Source organism: Mya arenaria, chromosome 6, assembly GCF_026914265.1.
Source record: "Mya arenaria isolate MELC-2E11 chromosome 6, ASM2691426v1".
NCBI lineage: Eukaryota > Metazoa > Mollusca > Bivalvia > Myida > Myidae > Mya > Mya arenaria.
The window spans coordinates 56,612,207-56,630,362 of record NC_069127.1 but is presented as its reverse complement, the minus strand read 5'-3'; the positions used below and the strand labels follow the sequence as shown (position 1 = coordinate 56,630,362).

Genomic DNA, 18,156 nt, shown 5'->3' with positions numbered 1-18,156 from the left:
GCTATTATACGTTTATACTATTTGCTATGCAGAAGTAAAACTTAGGAAATGTCAACGTTGTTTATTTGGTTTCTATTCAACGAACTGGTAATATAAGTATTTTTCTTAAAAATAAATTTCATTTTCGCGAGAGATTGAATTTAAGATCTGTTGTTCCAATGCTAAGCAATCGGAACACTCTCGGCCTCTATCGGTCAAGTCAATGCGGACTGGTTCTCGATATTTGACACTAGTTTGATGCACTTTTGAATTAAATTAAACCGGTCTATGAACCAGGAATCTTTATTTGCTAGCGAAATCTCGTGCGGAGAGGACCGAAATTAAAAAAACCCACCCAGCCTCACGTCGTAGACTGTTTTCCCCCTTTACTTTTTTGTTTAGAATTTACCTGTTATATAAGTTTTAAAGTAATTAAGTTTAAATTTTGCCGCTTAGAAATATACGTTCATGTGTTGCTGCTTTCGTATTTTGTATGTTACATTATACATCGCAGCGGCGGTTCGAGTCTGGTCCACATGCACGCTATGGCGGATTGATGTTCCTCCAGGGGGCGTTCGTTTTGACAGAGAATACCCTAAAACAGTCGGGAAACAACGGATCACAAATCGCCATCTGAATCTGTCTGGAGTGCCATATTAAAGAGTGCCAGGAATATACAGTCGCTTCTTAACGTGCAACCGCTATATAAACATTGCTTGTGACCATGTTGTTTCGCACCATCAGACTGAATTTCTATCTTGTAGTCATAGTGATTTTTCATAACTGCAAACCCGTGCTGATGGGAGTTTAGTATGGAACACTTGACTGTTGCCATAGAGAGGCCATGACAGAGTGTCAACCCCCCTTTTAGTGGAAATGACTTTGGTTATAGATACATTGGACTGGACCAGTCTTGTGGACATTATGTACTTTCTTCACATATTGTAAATGTGCCTATATTTGGTTTGTGATTAAAGAATATCTAAATATGGAACCATGGACATCGGAAACTGCTTTCTGTTTGAAATTATTATTTATTTATTATTTTTGTTTAAATAGCTGCTTTGTTGCTTAAATGGTTAACCAGCGCAATTTGGTTACCAGTAGCTTATATTTGAGGTAGTATTTATATAAGTTTGAGGGTGAGATTTGATATGTCAAACATATTTCAGAAAGACAAAGACATACCAATAATTTCAAAGTTCATATTCTAATGTACACGATACATTTATAAAATATATCCAATCACACCTTAACATTTGATATGTGAAAGTCAGTTTATTTTAATGATCAATATTATTCAGAAATAGCCAATATTTCAAATTAAGACATCAAAATCAACAACTAAAAGAGCTGTCGTATGACAGCGCGTTTGACTATACACTACTTTGTCATAGAAATGAATGCATTAATGATATATTATGTATCTATTAAAAACATGAGGTATAATGTAATGTCACTTGAAGAAACGGCATCCAGATATTTGTCAAATGCGTGTTACTTTCAAGGCCCTTTCCCCCGGCTATCCCCAGTATACCCCCGGACCTTGGGACGTGGCTACGATTGACTGGTGCATAATTTGGGTTAATAGTTCGAGATATAAATTAACATCAAAACATGCCCTCAATCTTAAAAAAATGAATTCGTATTAATCGTATAGAATTATCTAACCTTACTGTGTGATGGCGATGAACAAATGATGTATGAAGTCCATTAGATGAACGGTATTGGAGATTTGAATTAAAAACCCGGGTTGCCCTAAAACTTAAACCAAACTTTCTTAGTCGATCAAGGGCCGTTATTTGTTTTAGAAAAATATAAAATTATGTAACCTAATTGAATGATGGTTGTTAACAATTGTGTAAAGTATAACTTTAAACAAAATGAAGGGCATGTGAGTTATAAATGAAAACATCTACTAGCACTTAAACCAGATCCACAATATGAACTAAAACTTTCGGAAAAGTCCATCAGGGGCAATACTTTGTATAACGGATATTATGGAGTATCATATCTGATCGTGTGCATTCGGAGCTGTAACGATCATGGTTGACGAGGGACGACAACTCATCAACAACTCGAATATACCAACAAAGATTATAAGAACAATTTACAAACATACTACAAACAAATGAATGATTATATTTACAAATGAATAAATTACTTTATCAACCATTACTTAATCAAAGCTGTTTTAGTGTTAGTGCACTAAAGTAAACGTAGACTATCCGTGGACCAATGCCTCTGGTGTAGAAACTGAATATCTAGTGGTTTAAAGTCCAGCCGTCAATGACTGTAACAGTCCAAGAGCGATGCCTGGACGCGAAGGCGATCCCACGTAGCGCGTAGCGATCCGAGCTGTTAAAAGCCCGAAAGTATCGGTCCAAGCTAGACCGGAAATCAACACGTAGTACCGAGCTGTACCAATGCCCGGAAGTGTAGAAATGTATGCCGTACACCGAGCAGGCATAGCCCGGAAATAACTAAGTCAGCATATGTCAAGTGACCGGCCGTATACCGGTGCGACGGTGTTCCCTAGTCGAGCCCTTGCCCAACTAACAGCTCACGAGGTGACGAAGTCTATGTCAACGAGTATGACGCCGTGTAGACATGACGTGGCCCTTGTAGCCTTGGCGAAACGCTATCGGTTCGTCCCTGACCTGACGTCTACGTTGCCAAACTTACCACCAAGTTGGAACGGCTAAAACATACGACACTATATAAGGTACAATAAAGTACAATGTCACTTGAGGCTATTAAATCCACCTGCATTAAGTAATGCACTAGTTTTCTGCTACATTCTTGCTATTTGCATGGATCGTTATGATAAATGCCCAGCACATATGAAATGTGCTTTAACTACACCAACTAAACATCAGTTAAATGTATTAACTTAAAAGCAAAACACCACAATATATAACGATGTGATATTTAATTGATTTAAATCAATTCCACTTTTCTATATAGATAGCTCTATGTGTAACAGCATAATTCTCCCCAATATACGATACACAGACATTACGTAGCATGTACATGGACATAAATATATCATACAAAACACGAGCTTATGTACACGCTCTCGACAACAATGCAATATTCCACCAATAAAATTGTACTATTGTTGAACTAAATTTAACCAACAATTTAATTTATTACTCTGGACATATTTATTACAAAAATAAAACAATTTAATTTAATTTTACCTCTTTCAAGAGTAACAAAAACTTACATCAACTAATAAAAATAACTCACCCAAAATGCCGTATATTGTGGACACTTCCACATATTGCAGCTGGTGCATAGTCATGTCAATGTAACTGTCGGTCTATTCAGCCCCTGGGCGCCGTATATATACGATATGCTAGTATTGCGCCACGGCGTGGAGCACGAAGTCCTTGTGCACATTTCCAAATTGACCAATAAACAAATTTCTTTAATGCTTTTTGATGAAATATGGGGTATTATCAGTGAAATAACAACAGTGCAAAATAAGGAGTGAAAATATCAACTTTCAGAACTACTTTTAAAATCCTTTGTAGTAACATCCCCTTGATCAAAACAGAACAATTCACTTTGAACCAAAAAATGTTGGCATTTGTTTTGTTTTTTAAATTAAAGAAATGTTTTATAAATTTAAATATATATATATATATATATATATATATATATATATATATATATTTGGAAATTAACAACTTATCGTTTATTACCGGTTATCCCGTTTTTCAAACGTTTTCTTTATCTTGAAGCTGAATGTTCGAACACTTGCTTTCCTACCAAACAAATTACAGAAGAAAACGACTGTTCGAACATAAATAGAATTTTAAATCATCGTGTTTAATGTAATTTGAACTGATTGTCGTTGAAATACGTAAACCTAGCCTTCCGGAAAATTCACACAACAATTTACAGATAACCTGATATTTTTTACCCAACCCACTCCTCAAAATTTGTCAACAAACTAGCGTGGCATTTACTCTTTACCTGGAAAACAAACCTATTTTCAAGCAAAACAGACTGGTTTCTGACAGTAAGATGACTGAATATGCATGTATCATGAAACACCGTCTAAAACTAAGAAAACTGTTTAAAATCCATTGATTATTCGCATTTGTTTTGCGAACACATTTGACCTTACATATTTTCATTCATTAAATGGCGGCGTAGTAATTTGGTTTATACGTGAATTCGTGCCCTGCCTAAAATAAAAGTGTTTTCGTTACTTTTTAGAACATATGTGCACTTATAAAATTCCATTGATTACTTTTCATTAAAGCGCTGTACTATAAAAACGAGCGAATAATAAACTATAAGAAATTAGGAGAGAACTATTTCTCATCAAATCGGAAATAGAAAAATTGACAGCTATAATTTTGCGTGAGGGGCGCCCCACGGGTAGCGGCGCCAATACCACCCATGGGTGTTATTAAGAAATACATTTTAAAAACATAAACATTTCGAAAATAATCATAAAAGAAACAGAAAATTTGTTAATTTCAGTGTAAGATCGTATTTAATTTCACTAGTGATCATAGAAAAACTATATTTTCTCTCGTTGCTTCGCCACTCGTGAAAATATGTTTTTCTATGACACTCGTGAAATAAAATACGATCTTACACTGAGATAAACAAAAATCCTCTCTGCATGAATCACAGGTTAGAATAACAGTGTAAAAATAGAGGCCCGTCATCCACAAATGTCTAAAATTTACACTAAGATAAAATAATCCAAACTTTATTATTACTGAACTAAGAAATGTGAAACAGGTATCAAAACTAAGCATTTAACGTACCGAATTGTATGCCTAACACTGGTTTACAAAATATAAAGGTTTAAACCGACACCACTGTAAATTACACAAATGTAACTAAGATACTCATACAAAATATCAGCAATTGAGGCCCTGCATTAACAATTTTACATAAAAATTGGTTCTGTCGTGACAGGAGCTCCTCGGCCATTTTTTAAAAACAACCTCGGATGTATGCCGGTACATCAGTTGATATGGTTCATGATTTTTTTCTTTATTTAAATGTAGTGTTTAAGAGTTGAATTTATTGATCTAAGTTTAAATTGATTGCAATTGAAGTGTAATATTGCAAACATAATTACGATTCACAAGAGTTAAGTCAATAAGTTATACTGCTAAATAAAATTACTATGCGATGTACTTGTAGCGGACTTAATCGTATCGCTTTTTGAGTATGTAAACGGTCAAAATACATTCGAGGTTGTTTTCAAATAAAATGGCCGAGGAGTTCCGGGTGGATCGTGTGATAGTTCTGAACATCTGTATGAAGGCTGAAGGGTATTGAAGTTGCAAACTTAGCCCAAAACTTTAACTTGACATAATACGCCCTAATCTTTAACTTAAGTCAATCAGGTGCCATTGTCTCGTATATAGGGTGATATGGAGTTATATTACCTTATTGTGAGATGGTTTCATAAGTAAAAATGCCGAATTGCTCTCAAACATTAACCGGACGACGATGCAAATACCAGGGCGAGTAGTATAGCCCTCCATTTTATTCGACGAATAGAGAGCTTCCCATTTGTCATGAATATTCCGAAAAATGAAACCTGGTTTTCAAAGAAAATAGTTATCTACAACGTGTCGTATTATGTGTCATAAAAGCAACTTTCAACCCTTCGTAAGAAACAAACTGGTATAAATCATAACAATATTATTACAGCCACCTCAGTAAAAAAGACCTTTATAAATACACACTCTATCCAAAGAAGAAAGAAAACATATATCTAGCAATATTAACGTTCATAATTTCAATTCAGTGTTTAATCTACCTTGTAAACCTTTACTGATCTGTCTCTAACAAGGGTGACATACATTTTGTTCTGCTTGTGAACGTAGCAAACAGTAACAGGATCTTTTATCCCCTCAACCTCACCCAGCAGTTGGGTCATCTGGCCACTGGGCAGGTCCAGAACCATGATGTTGTTACTATAATAACCACATATTAGAAGCTGGTTTCCCACTGCGGTGATGCCTGTTGGGTTTGTCAGCGCAGGGTCCTGGAATGTCTGGAGGGTCTTCAGATCCATGTCCAGTTTGGTGATGGTGGACTTAGCAATGTCGGATACATATATCATTGCTGTCTGAGCTTCACTTACCACTCGCAGGTAAAATGGATTGCCAAATATTGACTGTCCACTGCCAACTTTGCCAATCTTTTTGATCACTTTCCCAGTCATGTCCATTACCTCCACCTTTCCTCCCATGTAAGACACTATTAACCTGTCATTGTGGTAACCAATACCAAAACATTTACCATCCACCTTGATGTTTCCCTCAAGGGAGAGTTGTCCCCGTGTCTTCAGGAACTGAATATGTCCTTTATCTGGTAAACTTACAGCCAACCTCTCCCCTGGGAGGATACACATGCTCCATGGACTAGCTGGCAGACTTACCTCGAACATCAGGTTGTTGGTATGCAGGTCAACCATTTGCGAATTATTGTTACGCCGATTAGCAATAAGCAGTCTATCTCCAGGAAGAAGGATCATTTCACTCGTCCAGCTGTTAACTGGAATGTCTGGAGCTCGAGTGTATCGAATACTGGTGAGCTCAACGGGAGTGTAATCTCCTGTGAATGCGAAAAATGGATCCTTAGCAGTTGTATTATTTAAAATTACTTTCAACTCAGAGGCGAATAAACAATAAAAACTATCAAGATTTAAAAACCTAGTTCAAACATTTTTATGAGGTTTTACCAAATGTGTATGTTGCATAGGTAACATATATACTACATAGCTGTATGAAGATACCACAACTATGTTTGAATGACTACTTTCACTTACCTTTATTATTGACAACCACCGGGACAATAATTCCGATAATTACAATGGCAACTAGTAGGACAACTTCTTTCGTAATACAGCTCGCTGAAAAACAAAGGAACTGTCACAGGGACGTAACGTATGCCATGTCAGATGGAAAGTCATATGTATATCATAATATAATAATATTTAATCAAATACTAAATATCATAATATCTTTATAATGTTGCCATAAAATCCTCATATCATTGCCAAATTAATGATCTTGCAATTTTAGCCGTATTTGTAAAACAGTTTCCTAGGATGCTGTAAAAATTAAGTATGTAAGATTAGTTTGATAAAAAAGTTTTGACTTTGAAATACAGTGCTTATATAAACTGGCTTGACCACATTGACCTCTACTGTGACATTGATATTTTAATTGAAAGCACAATTGTTAGGGACATTACCCGACAATACCTTTGCCAAGCGAATGATGAATGCAAAGTTATCTATGATACACGAACAATAACAATGACATTAATAGCTACACAGACAATCTCATTCTACCATATCCTTGGATAAACAAGCACGAATTTATTCCCGACAAAACATTCCATACTGCTCGACTATTCTTTAAACAAATATGTTAACAAGAGAGCCCTTAATCGCTTACCTGATATATGGATCTCTGGTCATCACGTTTCGATTGTGTTCATTATGTATTATTATGTTTTGAGCTGTCCTACGATTTTACTATACAAAACCTTCATTCACACATGGTCCAAACAAAGACGGAAGTAATAATTTTAATAAATTCTGCATAAATATCATGTGATGTTTGGCCTAGTAATAAGGGTACCAGAGAGTTGACATAGTGCAAAATAAAAATACACTAAATCTAGTTCTGATACATGAAGGGGGCATTACTAAAAACTACTGGTCCAAGATCTGAAGCTTTGTCGAGAAGTTATGATAATACGTGTTACTGTAGAATACTACTGACATGAGAATCAACAACTAATTTATGCGCTACATATCGGCTAAAGTTTGCTTTGAAAATATGACGAAAAACCATTTACCTATTATAAAATTGTTCATGACCCTAGAATAAGATCCAAGGTTAATAGTTAACAGACCAACTGATGCGGTTTCGAACTGCCTATTCAATGGAATACACAGGCTAAATTTGTCAGGAGAGCAGGGGCGGATCCAGGATTTGACGTAAGAGGTCGTGTAACATTGGGGCGTAACTTTCTTTACTCCCGCCCATCCCTTAGAATAAAACCTAATTTGTTTAAAATGTTTGCAGGATAATTGGGGGTACTCCCTTATGAAAAAAATGTAATACGAAACAGTTTATTTTGAGCATATCTTTTTATTTCTCCGATATTGACATTAAAAATAAACTTAGAATATTTAAGGGGGTGCACCGTTTTCACTCATTTAGATTCGCTTGTGGAGAGCTTAGACATCACAATAAAAATAAAATAAGTCTTTAAAAATGCTGAACATACGAGTGTATGTATCCCTTAATAGCAGTATTATCTCTTGATTCTAGCCCCTTTTGTTATTGTTGAATTTGTACGTGACTAATTAAATGAAAACTATGCGAGGTTAATGGGTTAAGTAAAGATAACAACTGGCTTCAAAGAGGCCCTCCCAATTTGCAATTGTTGAAGGAAAAGGCCAAACATTAGAATGTTCATGTTGTAATAAGTTTAATGGACGAACGTTTTCATGAGTATAAATTATCCTTTGCAAGCTGTTTTAGTGACAAAAGTAGTGAAGCAAATTTTACAGCATACTTTTTCTACGAAATTTTGGCTCGAAAAGCATTTGCATTTTTTCGAAACAATCCGTCTACAATCCAAATAAATGTGTATGGCATTATGCCACTTACTAAATTGTAAACAATGTCGTGTGGTTTCTTTGAGATATATTTTCAAATAGATTTTATATATTTTATATATTGTTTGGTGAAAGGTCTCTATTTGGTATGCTTTAAAATTTTGTAGGTGAAAGTACCGCTATCAATACTTCGCTAATTGACATCAGTGTTAATTTAAAATAGGGGTCCTTTGTTGACAGTTTGCAACTATCACTGTTAACTGTCAACTAATTTATTGAGGACAATTGTGTACACAGCGGGGATTAGAGGGACCGTAAATTGTCCTCTTGGCAACTAACCAGATCTGATATTTTATCTGTAAATCGTGTATTTTGTGATATTTATAGATTTTTTTCGAGTACTCGAGTAGTGATTTGGTACTCGAGTACTCGGACGTTCGATCGAGTACACGAGTACTCGGGTACTCGTTGCCATCCCTAATAAATAGTAAAAGATAATGAAATGGTATCAAAATGTCCATTTACAAATAAAGCAATAAACCCAAAGCCATGAAATCATTTTAATTGGGTAGTATTTAATATCTTGACACAAAAAGCTATGCTTTTAACCAACACAGGTTTTTAAATTGTATCTATTTTGCTTGATACATATTAAACTTCAAAACTGAAAAGATAATGTGTTTCGGTTTTTTAGACTAAGCTTTGCACTGTAGAAGGCCCTTAACTTGTTTAGGTTTCAAAATATATCGTAAGCATACCGAATAGTTGTTTTTTCCTTGGGACTACATGTCTTTCCTTCATTGTACTAAGGTCGATTTCGGACGCAAGCAGCTCCTCAGTTGTGTCCTTTTCTGTTAATAAGTACATGTTGCTTTCAATTTTGGACGTAGACCCATCACTGTTTGTAAGTAGATCGGCATTCTCGTCGATGGCAGATTCAGTCGATTGAAGATTCTTTCCAGGTACCTCCATGTCCTTATCTGTGTAAAGAGAATTATTCAATGTAGAAATGTAAATTACAAAATCAAAACTAGCAGAAAATAAATCATGTTCTATGTTCTATTTAAAATTGCGATATAACACGAATTACACGTAAATGCTAGAATACAATAACTCCAAATAATGACTATTTCATATAGCACCAGTTTTTAAATTTGATTGAAGGGTAATTAATGAACTTCCAGTGTATTGTTGCAGTCAGCTCAAATGATGGTACGGTCATTCTTCAGTAAATTATAAACATAATGAATAAGTACTGGTAGTTGATGGTTTGATCATTAAAGTGCGTTAATGGTTACTTTGTGAAATTATACAAAAGAAGTATTTCTAAAGCGCATTCCGTGCTCTGTTCTCTATTGATATCATGCAATACAGAATAATTTAAAGAACATCCATGAGTATTTGGGAAAGATTTTGTCGTTTGTTTTTAAATGTACAGTAACGGTTTGCTCGTGCGTGCGATATGGAAAGGTATCAGGCATTTTCCAAGTTTCAACACTCTGAATTTTATCCTCAGACTGTTTAAGGTTTCAGACTAACTTATGTACTGTAGAAGGGCCTTAACTTGTTTAGGTTTCATAGTATATCGTAAGCATACCGAATAGTTGTTCTTTCCCTGGGACTTCATGTTTTTCCTTCATTGTACCAAGGTTGATTTCGGACGCAAGCAGCTCCTCAGATGTGTCCTTTTCCGTTAATAAATCAATTTTGTTTTCAATTTTGGACGCAGATCCATAACTGTTTGTAAGTAGATCGGCATTGTCGTCGTTTATGCTTTCATAATCAGACTTGCACATCTCAGATATTATCTCTACTTTGCATGAGCCATGTTCCAAGACTGAGCAATGTCCACAAATGCGCGAATCGTGCTTTGGACAATAATATTTGATGAACTCTTTTGGATGTCTCTCACATGGTTCATAGTTCTCTTCGTCATATATCTTGGCGAAAATGCGATGGGACCTCATTTGTTTCCTGTGTGCAATAACACAGGTAGCACACAGCCCTTTCTTGCAGGAAGTACAGTAGGCCTCAGCTTGGACGGATTCCCCATCCTCATAGCAGGGCTTGCAGCACTTCTCGTCTATGGCAGATTCAGTCGATTGAAGCATCTTTCCAGGTATCTCCATTTCATTACCTGTGTTAAGAGAATAATTCAATGTAGAAATGTAAATTACAGAATCAAGACTAGCAGTAAAAAGTCATATTCTATGTTCTATTTAAAATTGCGTCATAACACGAATTACACGTAAATGCTAGACTAATATAATTACAAATAATGACTATTTCATATAGCACCAGATTTTAAATTTGATTGAACGGTTATTAATGAACTTTCAGTGTGTTGTTGCAGTGAGCTCAAATGATGGTACGTTCATTCTTCAGTAAATTATAAACATAATGAAAAAGTACTGTTAGTTGATGGTTCGATCATTAAAGTGCGTTAATGGTAACTTTGTGAAATTATACAAAAGAAGTATTTCTAAAGCGCATTCCGTGCTCTGTTCTCTATTGATATCATGCAATACAGAATAATTTAAAGAACATCCATGAGTATTTGGGAATAATTTTGTCGTTTGTTTTTTAAATGTACAGTAACGGTTTGCTCGTGTGTGCGATATGGAAAGGTATCAGGTATTTTCAAAGTTTTATCTCTGAATTTTATCCTCAGACTGTTTAAGGTTTCAGACTAACCTTAGCACTGTAGAAGGCCATTAACTTGTTTAGGTTTCAAAGTATATCGTAAGCATACCGAATAGTTGTTTTTTCCTTGGGACTACATGTTTTTCCTTAATTGTACTAAGGTCGATTTCGGACGCAAGCAGCTCCTCAATTGTGTCCTTTTCTGTTAATAAGTCAATGCTGTTTTCAATTTTGGACGCAGATCCATCACTGTTTGTAAGTAGATCGGCATTCTCGTCGATGGCAGATTCAGTCGATTGAAGCATCTTTCCAGGTACCTCCATTTCATTACCTGTGTAAAGAGAATTATTCAATGTAGAAATGTAAATTACAGAATCAAGACTAGCAGTAAATAAGTCATGTTCTATGTTCTATTTAAAATTGCGACATAACACGAATTACACGTAAATGCTAGAATACAATTATTCCAAATAATGACTATTTCATATAGCACCAGTTTTTAAATTTGAAGGGTTATTAATGAACTTCCAGTGTGTTGTTGCAGTCAGCTCAAATGATGGTACGTTCATTCTTCAGTAAATTATTAACATTATGAATAAGTACTGTTAAATGATAGTTTGATCATTAAAGTGCGTTAATGGTTACTTTGTGAAATTATACAAAAGAAGTATTTCTAAAGCGCATTCCGTGCTCTGTTCTCTATTGATATCATGCAATACAGAATAATTTAAAGAACATCCATGAGTATTTGGGAATAATTTTGTCGTTTGTTTTTATTTACAGTAACGGTTTGCTCGTGTGTGCGATATGGAAAGGTATCAGGTATTTTCAAAGTTTCAACACTCTGAATTTTATCCTCAGACTGTTTAAGGTTTCAGACTAACCTTTGCACTGTAGAAGGGCCATTAACTTGTTTAGGTTTCAAAGTATATCGTAAGCATACCGAATAGTTGTTTTTTCCTTGAGACTACATGTTTTTCCTTCATTGTACTAAGGTCGATTTCGGAGGCAAGCAGCTCCTCAGTAGTGTCCTTTTCTGTTAATAAGTACATGTTGCTTTTAATTTTAGACGCAGATCCATCACTGTTTGTAAGTAGATCGGCATTCTCGTCGATGGCAGATTCAGTCAATTGAAGCTTCTTTCCAGGTACCTCTATGTCATTACCTGTGTAAAGAGAATTATTCAATGTAGAAATGTAAATTACAAAATCAAAACTAGCAGTAAATAAGTCATGTTCTATGTTCTATTTAAAATTGCGACATAACACGAATTACACGTAAATGCTAGAAAACAATAACTCCAAATAATGACTATTTCATAAAGCACCAGTTTTTAAATTTGATTGAAGGGTTATAAATGAACTTCCAGTGTGTTGTTGCAGTCAGCTCAAATGATGGTACCATCATTATTCAGTAAATTATAAACATAATGAATAAGTACTGTTAGATGATGGTTTGATCATTAAAGTGCGTTAATGGTTACTTTGTGAAATTATACAAAATAAGTATTTCTAAAGCGCATTCCGTGTTCTGTTCCCTATTGATATCATGCAATACAGAATAATTTAAAGAACATCCATGAGTATTTGGGAATAATTTTGTCGTTTGTTTTTTAAATGTACAGTACAGGTTTGCTCGTGCGTGCGATATGGAAAGGTATCAGGTATTTTCAAAGTTTCAACACTCTGAATTTTATCCTCAGACTGTTTAAGGTTTCAGACTAACCTATGTACTGTAGAAGGGCCTTAACTTGTTTAGGTTTCAAAGTATATCGTAAGCATACCGAATAGTTGTTCTTTCCCTGGGACTACATGTTTTTCCTTCATTGTACCAAGGTTGATTTCGGACGCAAGCAGCTCCTCAGTTGTGTCCTTTTCTGTTAATAAGTCAATGTTGTTTTCAATTTTGTACGCAGATCCATCACTGTTTGTAAGTAGATCGGCATTGTCGTCGTTTATACTTTCATAATCAGACTTGCACATCTCAGATATTATCTCTACTTTGCATGAGCCATGTTCCAAGACTAAGCAATGTCCACAAATGGGCGAATCGTGCTTTGGACAATAATATTTGATGAACTCTTTTGGATGTCTCTCACATGGTTCATAGCTCTCTTCGTCATATATCTTGGCGAAAATGCGATGAGACCTCATTTGTTTCCTGTGTGCAATAACACAGGTAGCACACAGCTCTTTCTTGCAGGAAGTACAGTAGGCATCAGCTTGGATGGATTCCCTATCCTCATAGCAGGGCTTGCAGCACTTCTCGTCGATGGCAGATTCAGTCGATTGAAGCATCTTTCCAGGTATCTCCATTTCATTACCTGTGTTAAGAGAATAATTCAATGTAGAAATGTAAATTACAGAATCAAGACTAGCAGTAAATAAGTCATATTCTATGTTCTATTTAAAATTGCGACATAACACGAATTACACGTAAATGCTAGACTAATATAATTACAAATAATGACTAATTTATATAGCACCAGTTTTTAAATTTGATTGAAGGGTTATTAAGGAACTTCCAGTGTGTTGTTGCAGTCAGCTCAAATGATGGTACGTTCATTCCTCAGTAAATTATAAACATAATGAAAAAGTACTGTTAGTTGATGGTTTGATCATTAAAGTGCGTTAATGGTTACTTTGTGAAATTATACAAAAGAAGTATTTTTAAAGCGCATTCCGTGCTCTGTTCTTTATTGATATCATGCAATACAGAATAATTTAAAGAACATCCTTGAGTATTTGGGAATAATTTTGTCGTTTGTTTTTTAAATGTACAGTAACGGTTTGCTCGTGTGTGCGATATGGAAAGGTATCAGGTATTTTCAAAGTTTTATCTCTGAATTTTATCCTCAGACTGTTTAAGGTTTCAGACTAACCTTTGCACTGTTGAAGGCCATTAACTTGTTTAGGTTTCAAAGTATATCGTAAGCATACCGAATAGTTGTTTTTTCCTTGGGACTACATGTTTTTCCTTAATTGTACCAAGGTCGATTTCGGACGCAAGCAGCTCCTCAGTTGTGTCCTTTTCTGTTAATAAGCCAATGCTGTTTTCAATTTTGGACGCAGATCCATCACTGTTTGTAAGTAGGTCGGCATTCTCGTCGATGGCAGATTCAGTCGATTGAAGCATCTTTCCAGGTACCTCCATTTCATTACCTGTGTAAAGAGAATTATTCAATGTAGAAATGTAAATTACAGAATCAAGACTAGCAGTAAATAAGTCATGTTCTATGTTCTATTTAAAATTGCGATATAACACGAATTACATGTAAATGCTAGAATACAATTATTCCAAATAATGGCTATTTCATATAGCACCAGTTTCTAAATTTGATTGAAGGGTTATTAATGAACTTCCAGTGTGTTGTTGCAGTCAGCTCAAATGATGGTACGTTCATTCTTCAGTAAATTATAAACATAATGAATAAGTACTGTTAGTTGATGGTTCGATCATTAAAGTGCGTTAATGGTTACTTTGTGAAATTATACAAAAGAAGTATTTCTAAAGCGCATTCCGTGCTCTGTTCTCTATTGATATCATGCAATACAGAATAATTTAAAGAACATCCATGAGTATTTGGGAATAATTTTGTCGTTTGTTTTTATGTACAGTAACGGTTTGCTCGTGTGTGCGATATGGAAAGGTATCAGGTATTTTCAAAGTTTCAACACTCTGAATTTTATCCTCAGACTGTTTAAGGTTTCAGACTATCCTTTGCACTTTAGAAGGGCCTTAACCTGTTTAGGTTTCAAAGTATATCGTAAGCATACCAAATAGTTGTTTTTTTTACTTGAGACTACATGTTTTTCCTTCATTGTACTAAGGTCGATTTCGGAGGCAAGCAGCTCCTCAGTAGTGTCCTTTTCTGTTAATAAATACATGTTGCTTTCAATTTTAGACGCAGATCCATCACTGTTTGTTAGAAGATCGGCATTCTCGTCGATGGCAGATTCAGTCGATTGAAGCTTCTTTCCAGGTACCTCTATGTCATTACCTGTGTAAAGAGAATTATTCAATGTAGAAATGTAAATTACAAAATCAAAACTAGCAGTAAATAAGTCATTTTCTATGTTCTATTTAAAATTGCGATATAACACGAATTACACGTTAATGCTAGAATACAATAACTCCAAATAATGACCATTTCATATAGCACCAGTTTTTAAATTTGATTGAAGGGTTATAAATGAACTTCCAGTGTGTTGTTGCAGTCAGCTCAAATGATGGTACCATCATTATTCAGTAAATTATAAACATAATGAATAAGTACTGTTAGATGATGGTTTGATCATTAAAGTGCGTTAATGGTTACTTTGTGAAATTATAAAAAAGAAGTATTTCTAAAGCGCATTCCGTGCTCTGTTCTCTATTGATATCATGCAATACAGAATAATTTAAAGAACATCCATGAGTATTTGGGAATAATTTTGTCGTTTGTTTTTAAATGTACAGTACAGGTTTGCTCGTGTGTGCGATATGGAAAGGTATCAGGTATTTTCAAAGTTTCAACACTCTGAATTTTATCCTCAGATTTTTTAAGGTTTCAGATTAACCTTTGCACTGTAGAAGGGCCTTAACTTGTTTAGGTTTCTTAGTATATCGTAAGCATACCGAATAGTTGTTCTTTCCCTGGGACTACATGTTTTTCATTCATAGTACCAAGTTCGATTTCGGACGCAAGCAGCTCCTCAGTTGTGTCCTTTTCTGTTAATAAGTCAATGTTGTTTTCAATTTTGTACGCAGATCCATCACTGTTTGTAAGTAGATCGGCATTGTCGTCGTTTATACTTTCATAATCAGACTTGCACATCTCAGATATTATCTCTACTTTGCATGAGCCATGTTCCAAGACTGAGCAATGTCCACAAATGGGCGAATCGTGCTCTGGACAATAATATTTGATGACCTCTTTTGGATGTCTCTCACATGGTTCATAGCTCTCTTCGTCATATATCTTGTCGAAAATGCGATGAGACCTCATTTGTTTCCTGTGTGCAATAACACAGGTAGCACAGAGCCCTTTCTTGCAGGAAGTACAGTAGGCCTCAGCTTGGATGAATTCCCTATCCTCATAGCAGGGCTTGCAGCACTTCTCGTCGATGGCAGATACAGTCGATTGAAGTATCTTTCCAGGTATCTCCATTTCATTACCTGTGTTAAGAGAATAATTCAATGTAGAAATGTAAATTATAGAATCAAGACTAGCAGTAAATAAGTCATATTCTATGTTCTATTTAAAATTGCGACATAACACGAATTACACGTAAATGCTAGACTTATATAATTACAAATAATGACTATTTCATATAGCACCAGTTTTTAAATTTGATTGAAGGGTTATTAATGAACTTCCAGTGTGTTGTTGCAGTGAGCTCAAATGATGATACCGTCATTCTTCAGTAAATTATGGACATATTGAATAAGTACTGTTAGTTGATGGTTTGATCATTAAAGTGCGTTAAATGGTTTGTGAAATATTACAAAAGAAGTATTTCTAAAGCACATTCCGTGCTCTGTTCGCCATTGATATCATGCCATACAGAATAATTAAGAACATCCATGAGTATTTTGGAATAATTCTGTCGTTTGTTTTTAAATTTATAGTAACGGTTTGCTCGTGTGTGCGATATGGAAAGGTATCAGGTATTTATAAAGTTTCTTCACTCTGAATTTTATCCTCAGACTGTTTAAGGTTTCATTATTTTTCTACGTTGAAAGAAAGCATGTTATCAATGGCTACCATCTCTATTTTGAGAGGACGTGGCAAAGTACGCCTAGTTGGGATTGAGCCCTTAATCAGTTGGGTGTGGGGCGCACTTCCTAAACCACTAGACCACTCTCACCCCATATATATATATATATGGGATAATATGATACGACGCTTTTCTGGTGACCTGTATCACTTCGAGTTCGGTGTGTAAATGCGTATACGTCGAAACCCCAGGCGAGCTGCTCACGTTTATGATAATTCTATTTTATGAACTTTGAAATGCCAAACATCTAGTTGCCTAGATCAGGCGGGTAGGAAGGAAATTGACATTGGGGCCGCGGAAGGGGTCGGGTGGGCTCGGGAGCGGTGTCCACTACCGTCGAGATTTTTTTCAATTTTAAGCATTGAAAGACTCGATTTCGTTTTATTTTCATGTTTTTATCTAAACCTTTTTCGGCTAAAATAGTTGAAAGATATAAAGCTATTATCGTTTAGTAGCATTTATTCATATTTGCACAGTCTCACAATGTATGTTAAATAACAAATTAGCGCCGTTTACCTCTTCATAGTGAAGCCACGCGTGACTTTGGAACCATTGCGAGTTGAATGCCATGTGTTCAGTTTTTTTAGTGCCAAAAGATCTCTTTGGAAATTTAAACTTTTAGGCTGATTTGGATAGATAGATTGGAAGTGTTCTCTGCTTCGTGCTTATCCTCGTGTTTCTTCAAAGAACTATGTTCCTGAATATGTATATGCTTCTGGAGCGTGAGTAAAGTTAGATCATTTTATGTATTGTGTATTTCATATGAAGGTTGGCAGGTTTTACCGGTTTTTTTTGTCACGCTAATTTTAGCAACGCGTAAGTAGTTCCGAGATTACACACGGTACTCGCATGATACGGATTTAGAAAACGACAGTATAGTGATACTGATTTTTCAATATGGCGTACTGTATTTTCACTGTTGGATATTCAAAAGGAAATTGATGGGCATATGATAAAACTTATATATTAAACATATATTATACACAACGTGCATTTTGTACTCTCCCAGAAAAGCGTTTGAAAAAAATTGGAAAAACATTTTTTAAATGAACACTTTGTACAAAATATATGACCGCCGGCCTGAGAAAACAAACATCGCTTTTCCGAGATATTGACGGAATTACACAAAACCTCCCGAAGAAATGCGGA

General features: G+C 35.3%; 1 protein-coding gene across 3 annotated transcripts in view; it reads right to left on the bottom strand.

Annotated features, from left to right (window-relative positions):
* Nucleotides 1-6,812: 6,812 nt before the first annotated feature.
* Nucleotides 6,813-18,156, bottom strand: part of LOC128236901 (uncharacterized) — a 31,663-nt gene continuing 20,319 nt past the window's right edge. For all 3 annotated transcript variants that reach the window (XM_052952033.1, XM_052952034.1, XM_052952032.1), the window contains 8 exons: nucleotides 15,866-16,405; nucleotides 15,045-15,248; nucleotides 14,188-14,409; nucleotides 13,032-13,571; nucleotides 12,192-12,413; nucleotides 11,358-11,579; nucleotides 10,203-10,742; nucleotides 6,813-9,585 (listed from right to left, as the gene is read on the bottom strand). In XM_052952033.1, coding sequence (XP_052807993.1) covers nucleotides 9,335-9,585; nucleotides 10,203-10,742; nucleotides 11,358-11,579; nucleotides 12,192-12,413; nucleotides 13,032-13,571; nucleotides 14,188-14,409; nucleotides 15,045-15,248; nucleotides 15,866-16,397 — 2,733 coding nt within the window. In that variant the 5' untranslated portion in view covers nucleotides 16,398-16,405 and the 3' untranslated portion in view covers nucleotides 6,813-9,334. The remainder of the gene's footprint in view (nucleotides 9,586-10,202; nucleotides 10,743-11,357; nucleotides 11,580-12,191; nucleotides 12,414-13,031; nucleotides 13,572-14,187; nucleotides 14,410-15,044; nucleotides 15,249-15,865; nucleotides 16,406-18,156) is intronic.